This window comes from Colossoma macropomum, unplaced genomic scaffold (genome assembly GCF_904425465.1).
Source record: "Colossoma macropomum unplaced genomic scaffold, Colossoma_macropomum, whole genome shotgun sequence".
NCBI lineage: Eukaryota > Metazoa > Chordata > Actinopteri > Characiformes > Serrasalmidae > Colossoma > Colossoma macropomum.
The window spans coordinates 27,375,994-27,386,625 of record NW_023494784.1 but is presented as its reverse complement, the minus strand read 5'-3'; the positions used below and the strand labels follow the sequence as shown (position 1 = coordinate 27,386,625).

The 10,632-nt window shown below is 41.2% G+C and overlaps 1 protein-coding gene across 3 annotated transcripts; it reads left to right on the top strand.

Annotated features, from left to right (window-relative positions):
- The first annotated feature begins 2,664 nt into the window (after window positions 1-2,664).
- On the top strand, window positions 2,665-10,069 carry sp3a (sp3a transcription factor). 3 transcript variants are annotated; one of them, XM_036566552.1, is made up of 8 exons: window positions 2,665-3,226; window positions 3,501-3,598; window positions 3,789-3,875; window positions 4,474-5,508; window positions 5,725-5,953; window positions 6,553-6,742; window positions 7,467-7,663; window positions 8,784-10,069. In XM_036566552.1, the coding sequence occupies exons 1-8, from the start codon at window positions 3,220-3,222 to the stop codon at window positions 9,101-9,103; spliced, it is 2,163 nt and encodes a 720-aa protein (XP_036422445.1). In that variant the 5' UTR covers window positions 2,665-3,219; the 3' UTR covers window positions 9,104-10,069. The 3 variants fall into 3 exon arrangements, with proteins under 3 accessions (XP_036422445.1, XP_036422435.1, XP_036422454.1); XM_036566542.1 differs by having other exon boundaries at window positions 3,780-3,875; XM_036566561.1 differs by lacking the exon at window positions 3,789-3,875 and having other exon boundaries at window positions 2,666-3,226.
- The last annotated feature ends 563 nt before the right edge of the window (window positions 10,070-10,632 follow it).

Here is a 10,632-nt window from a genome sequence, read left to right as displayed (position 1 = left end):
GGCTCCGTCTGCCAGCCTGTGTTTACCTGACACTTGGACTGACAGCAGAGTGATTGGAAATATCCACCATTCACTGGCGCGAGCCCCTGAGTGCAGGGAAAGTGCTTTTGTAGTCTGGCTGTAATGGCTCAAGTTTGAATTGAAGGTTGAAGGAAAATGCTGCACTCTGGCCACTCTCAGGGAGGAGCTGACACAGTGGAAATGATGCAGGAACAGTCAGAGTCTCCGAGCAGGAGCACACTGAACGTTTCTGAGCTGTTATCTCAATGCACTCTTTCTAATCTTTTAGCATTTATAGGAGCAACACCACCTCTGTGGGTGAAGTCCAATAGACATTTTCTCCCTTTTCCCCCTTCAAGATGTGGAACAATAAGAGAAATGTAGGAGAGAGGGCAACACAACTTCAACGTTTTGTATCTTTGTTCAATTATTTAAAAAATGTTTTGAGCAACATTGTTTCTTATAAAACAATTATGAAAATGTAAACTTTGTTTCCAGTACCTAACCTTTGAGTTGAAAGTGACGTGAGTGGAAATGTTAGAACGAACCCTGTGGGTAGGGTAAACTGAAACAGATACGTAAAGTTCATTCAATGCAGTTTTGTGCTGATTAAATCAAATAAGCTTTCCAATCCAAATAAATAAAACATATGCATCATGAATATGATTACTGAAGGGGGTGCAAGGGTCAAAAACTGGCACCTTTATTTTTGAGCACAAAATAAAAGAGCTTTTCTAAACCTGATAAAATTGAAAGTTCTTTTATTTACATATTATATGCTTTATTAAATTTACTGACTTTAAATGATGTGTGGTGGGGGGGTGAATAGCCTGCTCTCATTGTTAACTCTGGGGGATTTAGTTGTAACACTATGTTGAGCAGGCTGTACTTTAGCCTGGCTACCTCTCAGTATAAGCTGGTTATATTACTTATAAATAACGCTACAGAAAGGTATGTCAGACAGCTGTCAACTCACATTGATATGGTAGCATGAAAAGCGACCAAAAGCATGTTCTATATTAACCTGTGTATCTAGGAAAAGCCATGTTATGTTTATAACCCTTGTTGCACCCTGTTCTGCTCTCTTCTATATAAAATGTACAGTATTAAGACAATTATGACAAAGTAGAATTTACTCAAGCATTTTTAATGCATGAATGCATATTGTGAAACAACTAAATTTGCAAAATAGTACAATAAAGGCACTTTTACATTATATGGTCAATATGATTTAAAATAAAAGTAGAGTTTGATGCAATATATAAACATTGTTAAAGTTTCAAAACATAACCCAAACCCCCATCTCCATGGAGTCTATAATTAGGAATTAAGCTAAAGAAAACAGCCTGTTTTGAATTCATTGTTTTTGTGATGTCACAAAAAAATTATATTCATAAAAAAGATATGCATATATATCCACCTATTCAGCTTACAGCAGATCAGCATTTCACACTGACATGCTGAAGAGTGTTTCAGTAGGTCTGCTTTTTAAATACAGGGCTAGTCAGAACCAGAATCATTATGTATATCAGCCTTAAAAGCATAGTACCAAAAATGCATTGTTTACTTAGATAAAGAGAGGCTGGAAATGGTCATTTTTGACCAAAATTATTTTTGCTACATAAAACCAGACAAATATCACAAGCAGATCTTAAAGGGGTGGAGGGTGGGGGCAAAACATGTCCTTTTTTTTTTTTAGAAATAAACTAACAATTCCATCATGTTTCGCAGATGGTAGCAGATCCGATTTGTCTGTTTACCCCTGCTGTTTAACCTTCCTATCACATCAGCATGTCTATTTGCATCTCATCCAGTCATAATCCAAAGTTTCTTAGGTTTCCAGGGTTATCTTTGTTATCTGGTATCTTTCTTGTGCAGTTTCACTTCACCCATGACACATTTATGAAGTCAGGAACTTTCATTACCTGGGTTTGTGCAGAGGTAAGAGACTTAGGGCCTCCAGCGTATTGTAGAGTGGTGTTTGCAATATAACAAAACAGGAATGAATAAAATTAATTTGTGCAAACTGCATTCTGTTTTATTTAAAACATTAAATATGCTTTAACAACTTATTCAACATTTCATTTAGGCCCACGATTACAAGGAACTTACATTTAATATTATTATATTAACAAAAAACAATTTAATGACTACACAGAAAAAACGTATGCTTCAGATTGGTGGAGAATGTGCTGTATACCACAAAGAGTTGTTCTATTGTTACTTGACATGCTAACAATAGCAGAACCCTTTCGGTGCTATACAGAACCATAAGCAACACATTCTCCATCATTCTGGAGAACGATTTCAACATACAAAGAACTGTTTAAGCGTAGATCTTTTTCAAGTGTGTTGGAAGCTGTACAGGAATACAGGACCTAGCATATGGGAAAATAACACTTGGAACGCCACAATACTCTCCTTTAAACTCTCCCATGATTTCATCATTGCTGCCAAGGTTAGACATTATAAAGGTGACCACGCAACGCAAAGCGACGTTTTCCTGTTTCAAAATACAGGGAGTAATTTCGACGTGCAAAGTTTTAAACCTATAACTTGTCACCGTTAATGTTAAAGTTATACTGCCTGTAACTGTAGGGTAGATGAACAGGGCATGCAGTAGCTTAGGTAACGTTGGATGCCGTTCATCCCGACATATTAGATTTAACAAGACAAACAATAAACAACGTTGAGTTTCTTAGCCAACGCTAGCTTACTGCTACTGGAGCTATACAACAAACAAGGAAGAAAATAAGAGACCTCAATGTTATGGAGCTTTTGTGAGCTAAAAGACAGCCGACATTACAGCCCACACGCTCAAATAGATGCTGTTTTTAGCAGACTAGTGGCCAAAAATCACACAAATTAACGTAAAGCTTCCATCGGTTAACGTTTAAAACACTTTTTTCCGGCCAAGCTCAGTGTTTCGGGAAGCGGGAAATAGCGTTGTCAGAAAATGATTGACATGTCGTTTGGCCAATCAGAAGAGGATGTATCGAATACCGCAGCCAATGTTGTTGAAGAAGAACGGCGGGACATCCTGTGCGTGACGCAATTTTCACAGTCAACACTGGAAGCCCCACCTTTTGTGTTTCCCGCACCGTCAATCAAAATAGAAAAAATAGGCTCGAATCACCGATCGCAGCCCGCCTCCGTGTAATATAATCATGTTTGGCGTTTAATTAAGCCGAGATTTTTCCTATTAAAGTTATTCCCGTAATGACTGGTATGTAACATTCAGCACATTTTCCTTTGGGCGCTTTCCGCAGCCCTGTCTGAGCTAAGCTAATGCTAAGTATGCAGGCTGGGTTTGCTAATCTCTCTGTGCTAGCTAACTGTTAACATTAGCTAGGTTAGCCGGCTCCGGAATCGCAGATTCTCTTTGTCGAGCTCGTTCAGGCTCTCTTTGTTGTGATGCAGCGGTGTGGAGAGTAGAGCTGGTTGTGTGGCCGACTGAGCTGTTTTGCTTCGTTCCTCTGTTTCTGTTGCCTTTTCTCCAGCGCCTGAACAGCCTGTGAATCGAGAGGAAATGGCTGCCTTAGACGTGGACAGCAGTCAAAGCGAGTTTCCGCAGCAAGATGGTAGCAGGGGAGATCAGGTACTGTGCTCCGTTTCGTCTCTCTCGCTCCTCGGGCAGGTTTGTTGGAGCTAAAATGCATGGTGCTTTGTGAAGTTCACACGTTTTTAAAATTGTTGTGAAAAAAAGTGGTACTTCCTGTGTGGCTCCGCACTAACGGCCACCCACTTTCCCTGTGTTTAAACCCGCCCATTGTGGGTAGGACACGCAGCCGTCACCGCTCGCGCTGCTGGCAGCGACCTGCAGCGAGCTCGGCTCGCCGGCCTCCGAGAGGGAGAACGGCGCTGCCGCTGCTGTGGTAAGTCACCGCCTCCGCTGCTAAAGATGAGACTAGTCCAAAAACCAGCCACCTATTATTCCTGTGCTCAGTCGAATTTGACAAAAGGATCAAATTCAACCCTTAACAATTCAGCAATGTATATTTTTTGGTTCCAGTCATAATGGAAATGTGCTTCATTTACAGTACGGCTATATACATATACCGTTTTTAAAAGCTCCTTGTGGGTTGTAATCAGCCAATTACAGGCCTTCTGAAGGCACACTATAACTTTTACATTGTAATGTTATGAAGAGGTGAATTCTTGGAAGACTTCACATCGTGTGAATCAAAAACCACCATGTTTATTTCTATCAAACAGATCTGCTCATTTTCTTCATGTTTTCTTTGTTTGGATCATTTATGTAATTGCGAGTGTTGCTTTTAGCTTAAACTGTGCACCTGCATTTTGGGCCACATGTATAGTTTTTAACACGTGGATTAATTTTAATCAAATATACATGACTTTACCTTGTCTTGTGAGCCGTGGTTATGCTATAAAGTTTTGGTTTGTTTTCTTCCAAAACTGTGACATTTTCTCCTTACTACTTCAATAAAACGTTTTTCCTTCATTCCATAGGCAGCAGACCCTACATCAGTGCAGTTAACCAGCACATCAGAACGATGGGATGGAACCAAGGATGAGTCAGGCATTGTGCAGCTGCCTGGCACGGGCATAGTCACCTCCAATGGGCAGTATGTTCTTCCTCTTCAGGGCCTCCAAGGCCTTCAGAGCCAGCCCATCTTGCTAACATCAGGGACAGACTCCTCCGCCAACGCAGTGCCTAACATCCAGTACCAGGTTATCCCTCAGATCCAGACGGCTGATGGACAGCTGAGCTTCTCTACCTCAACGGTGGAGGGTGCCTCGCTGACTCAGGATGCCTCGGGGCATATCCAGATTCTCCCTGATGGCTCTCAGACCATCAGTGTAGCTGGTACTGCATCAGCTAGCATCCTCAGCAACAGCCAGAACCTCATGGCCCAACCTGGCCAGGTCCAGCAGATCCAGGGAGTCACTTTGGGAAGTTCAACCTTTAATAGCCAGGGGCAGGTGGTTGCTAACGTGCCTGTGGGTTTGCCTGGTAATATTACCTTTGTGCCCATTAACAGTGTAGATTTGGACTCACTGGGCCTGTCTGGGGCCCAGACAATAGCCACAGGGGTGACTGCTGATGGGCAGCTAATCATGACCAATCAGACAGTGGAAAACTCGGAGGGTTCAGAGAAAGCAGGAGAACAGTTGTCACAGCCAACGCTAGTGGTGAACAACACTAATGCAGCAGCAGACATGTTTGTGCCTACCACATCTTCCTCCTCATCCTCACAGATGCCCACCAGCACGATAGATGGCACAGGCGTGCTGACCCAGGCCACAGCGGTGCCCGAGCACACAGAGGGCTACCTCTCTCAGGGCCAGGTGTCGGCAGGGCAGCAGGTGATCCAGCTGCAACAGGTGCCTCTCCAGACCAGTGATGGGCAAGTAGTCCAGCAGCAGATATCTGCTCAGGGCCAGCAGCCTCTACAGAACGTACAGCTCATAAACCCAGGGACCTTCCTCATTCAGGCACAGACAGTCACACCATCAGGGCAGATACAGTGGCAGACCTTCCAGGTAGAGTATGGAGTGGATTGAGAGCATTGTAGTATTAGCAGTGATTGACAAATTAGTGTCTGTAATGTCATGTTGGTCATGTTGACTGTCTAAAATTTTGTGCTCTATTCTGGTGTAAATGTTCAGAATACAATAATGACATGAAATTATTTTGGATATTGACATGACCTAGTTGTTGTCATCAACAAGTTAACTTGTTTCACTGCATTTCTTCAGGTTCAGGGTATTCAAAACCTCCAGAACTTGCAGCTCCAGACAGCACCAGCTCAGCAGATCACTTTAGCCCCAGTGCAAACACTATCTCTTGGGCAGGGGGCTTCACTGAGCTCCACGCCTGTAAGCATCAGCTCTGGGCAGATCCCAAACCTACAGACGGTCACCGTTAACTCAGTGGGCCAAGCAGGGATCCATCTCCAACAGTCCGAGGACACAGACAGCCCTGGAGGTATTGTTGCTACTATATAGAGAACAAGGATGATGTCTCTGAGCATCAAATGGTTGGATATAGAGCAGGAATTCTGTTTTTTTTAAAACAGAAAAAGACATCTTTAAAGACATCTTGAAATCCTTTTAAACCCTGTCACTTCATGTTGCTGGTCGTATTAAGCATGATTCGTCGTATGATTTAGTTTCAAAGGCCAAATTCTTGTTTTCCCTTAATTTTTACCTCCATCATGCACCAGTGGGCAGGGAAAAATAATGTTAACTTATAATGTTTCACCTCCCCATCCTATCACCCCAATTGTCTTTTAGCAGAAAAGCTGAGCTAGCACAGAGACCCTCTAATTAGTATTTGACTTGGAAATACATCACAGTACAGAAGGACAATGCATTAGAGTTTCTGGTTAGCTTCAAATGTCCTCAAAACAGGCAGAATAAGGGCCAAAGACCAAATACTTAAAATAATACTTTGTTACATATGTGGAAATCAAATCCATGCAGTCCAGTTTACATTGAAACTAATGTCAAAGTTCGATTTTGGTTGCAAGTTATGATGAATTGAAAAAAAGCCTCTATTTATATATTTCTTTGTTTTCTGTTTAGATATTCACATTAAGGAGGAGCCAGACTCAGAAGAGTGGTCTCATGGTGGTGACTCCACTCTGAATACGAATGACCTGTCTCACCTGCGTGTGAGATTGGTGGAAGAGGACATGGAGGGGATGGGCCAGGAGGGCAAACGGCTGCGCAGGGTCGCATGCACTTGCCCTAACTGCAAAGAGGGCGGTGGGAGGTAACACTTACAACCATATTATGTCCAGACAAAAAAAACACATCATGACATTTCACATTTCAGGGTTCAGTTATGAAACAGGGAATGTTCCCTAACTGTTACTGTGATTAAAAAAAAAAAAAATAGTATTCTTACCAGCAGTTTTCATCTCTGATATTAAGTAACATTTCAGTCAAGGCAGAGTTCCATTACATTTGCAAGCCATTACAGGTCGGTTCCTTATTTTAAGTGCTTATTATCGATCAGTTCTATCTTGAAAAAGTCATGGAATATCTTACACCTTAGTGCTACTATGGCTAGCAGTTGTAGCCTCTTTAGTATGTGACAAACCACAGCAAGAGTAAAGTGCACTGTGTTTAGTTTTGCACAATGTAGTGGACATCATACACATGCACTACTGGCATTCTCAGCTGTGAACAAAGTAATTAGAGTTGTTTCCTGTTTTTGCCCTGTTAGTTTTTCTGATGTTTCCAGTGCTTTTACTAAATGTTCAAAATAAACATCCGGCCTGGTGCTTCTTTTAATCCCTGACTGTGACTTTTTATTGCAGGCTACGGTACTGAACTGAAACGTGTTATCTTAATTTGAGCGTTAGCTTGCTATGCTGAAAAACCTTACTGTACATCCTTTTCATGTAAACTCTGTGTGTCTGTATAAAGTTGTATGTGACAGTTGTTTATAACTGCCTGTAAAACTAATGCAGTAATGAATGTTTGGGTTGTAGGGGTTCTAACATGGGGAAGAAGAAGCAACATGTGTGTCACATAGCAGGCTGTGGGAAGGTGTATGGGAAGACATCTCACCTGCGAGCCCACCTGCGCTGGCATTCAGGAGAGAGACCGTTTGTCTGCAACTGGATGTTCTGTGGCAAGAGATTTACACGCAGCGATGAGCTCCAGAGACATCGGCGAACACATACGGGTACATACAAGCATACACACACACAGCTTTCTCTCTTTTTTTCATTCAATTTTTACACATTTGAGCACCACTAATGTTCCATGCACTGTGCCAATATTTGTTGTTTGATTATACTAAGAGGATTTGTGGCTTAGCAAAGTACATTTAACTCAGTTTTGTGCAGTGGCTTGCCATTGACTGAAGTGATTTGCTTAAAAGAATGTGGGCAGGTAGAGTTTTAGATTTGTATTTTATTTCATTTTTTCTTCTCTCATATCTCTTACAGCAATATAGGTACTGCAATCTAAATAATTGTGATGGGTTTATTTGTTGTGTACACTACAGTAATGCATACATACAAATTCCATGTTTTGTAGACTGTCTAATGGAAAATAAGTTAGCACATCCTTAAACTTAAATATAGCATTTGTCTTTAAATGTTAGTGCACAATTTCTGTTTTTGCTGATTTTGACACAGTAGGGAAAAAAACTAAAACATAAAACCTTTTGCACTGGCCACTTTTTCCCCCGATATGTTAAATGCAGAAAATGAACAGTAATTGTGTTCTTTAAAATGTGCAGAAGTGTGTTCTCTGTAGAGGATGCGTACTTATTTTCACTTAGAAAATCACCAAAACATGTCATTTGACCACACTAATCTGACCACATGACTGTATACTTGTATGCTCCAAGACAGTGTATGACCAAATACAAGAGCATCGCAATCCAGTTTTTCAAATATTACACTTGTTCCAAATGTCATTTAAGTGCCTGGCCTGAAGTAAATGACACCCGACACCTTTGTGACCATATGGAGCAGTTTCTTCCTTAAACAAACTTTCTTTTAACTGAATATGCAACACTAATGCTTGAAGAAGCTGTCATAGTTTGGTGGACATCTTTCTTGTTGATCCAGGCTAAGCTAGATTTAATCACGTTTGGTTTACTGAAGCCAGATTCTGCTGAGAAACTGTCTTTACATGCTAGAATATCACTGTTTTTCCTTGGGCCAATTTGAGCAGTGTCTAATTCAGGGAGTGTGCTGCATGGCAATGTCTTGTGAAGCACGGCAGCTATAAGCAAAACTTGAGACTTACCCAGTTATATAATTTGTAATGCAATCTTGTTGTTTGTGCCACAGGGGAGAAGAAGTTTGTGTGTCCGCAGTGCTCTAAGCGTTTCATGCGCAGCGACCACCTGGCCAAGCACATAAAGACACATCAGAATAAAAAGGGTGGAGGTGGCACAGTGGTGGCCAGCGTGGACACATCCGCCTCTTCTGACAGCATCATCACTTCAGGCGGTACCACACTCATCCTCACCAACATCCAGCCGGGAGCCGTGCAGGGCCTTGCTACGGTCAACGCTACCGTTAATACGTCCAACTCGCAGGATTTGCTGACTACAGCAGAGATGCCCCTGCAGCTAGTCACTGTCTCAGCCAGTGAAGCCACTGAGTGACCGACACATGGGAGCTGAGTAACCAAAGGGGAGGACATGGTAGACTTTTATGGAAGAACCACATTGTAGGAATGCAACTGAACATTTAATTTGGCTGCCAAGATTCAGTGGCTTCCTTTTTCCTTTCCATCATCCTCTTCGATTTCTCCCTCCTGGACCTTGACCATAGACTCCCCCCTCACACATTTATCCTGCTTTTTATACACACACAGATTATTCTCATTTACGTAAATATATACATTTACGTAAATGCATATATATATGCATATATATATTTTACAAATATAGAATATTGATTTATGTTTGTCTGCAGTCTTTTTATGGTGAGAGTGGAGCAGAAGAGAATCGTTTAATGTGGTTCCCATATAAAAACACTGAAATGCCTTATTTTGTATCATACTCTGTTGTGTACAAAAGTAGAGTTGCTGATGAGTTGTAAAGCAACTGTTTCAATGTGTATGTGTCTGAATGGGAGTAGTCTTTATAAAGGAAGCTGCAGATCCAGTAAATGGGAGGGATGTTAATCTAATGTTGTGGCTAGGTTAGGTAATGTCTTGCCATTAGTTGGCCACACCATAAGGGAGGTTTATCAATGTAAAACATGAAAGAACGCTAGAATGAAGTGTGCGACTGGCCGTTATGAAGTTCTTCATGTCCAAATGTGTCTTTAACTGTTGCTGATGCTTTTCTCTGAAAACATGCATTTATGATTTCTTCTATGTGGCCCTTTTGTTTTGTTTATTCAAATTGAGGCTTTGCAAGGCTCCCTCTCTAAGCTGAAGCATTGTGAAGAATTTTGCAGGTGGCAAAACAACAAAAAAAAAAACAATCAATGTAATTAAAAACTGTTTCTTTTTCTTGAACCTCTTACAGCTGATCCGATGTTATGCATTTGTTGTCAAGTCTTTTTGAGCAAGAAAATATTTATATGAGGCTTTGCATAGTAAACTGGTTTTGTGGTGTCTACATCTCTTGAATGAGCTTTTTAAATTTGTTTTAATATGTATAATTATTCCAGTATGTCACTTTTATAAGAGTGAGCTATCTAAACTGAATCGTAATCAGAATCATTGATATAAAATGGGCAGATTTATGTTTTAGACTGAGAAATCGGTGAAGTTTCACAGTGTTTGGTTGCATGAAGCGAGAATGATTTTTGTGTCGGACATGTCTGGTATTTCTCTTTCTGGGTTGTGTGTGGTGGTGTGCGTGCGTGTGTGTGTGTGCGTGTGTACAGTTGTGCCACATTCTGATCAGGTAGGAGTACTACGTTACAAGACCATTCTGCCTCCACTGTTCAAGCTGTTTGGACCAAATTCAATCAGATCACTCTCAAAATGCTTATTGATATGTGGACTGAACTAATACTTACACCATCTAACAAGCAAAGATTGTTGACTTTATTCTTTAGGTCAATCTGGTCTGTACAAGAAGTGTGGCGTTTTCATCCTACTGTATTACGATCTCTAGATTGACTGTGGTTCTAATGTGGTTCTGCATAATTTGATTGAATGAGGTCAGAGACGGTG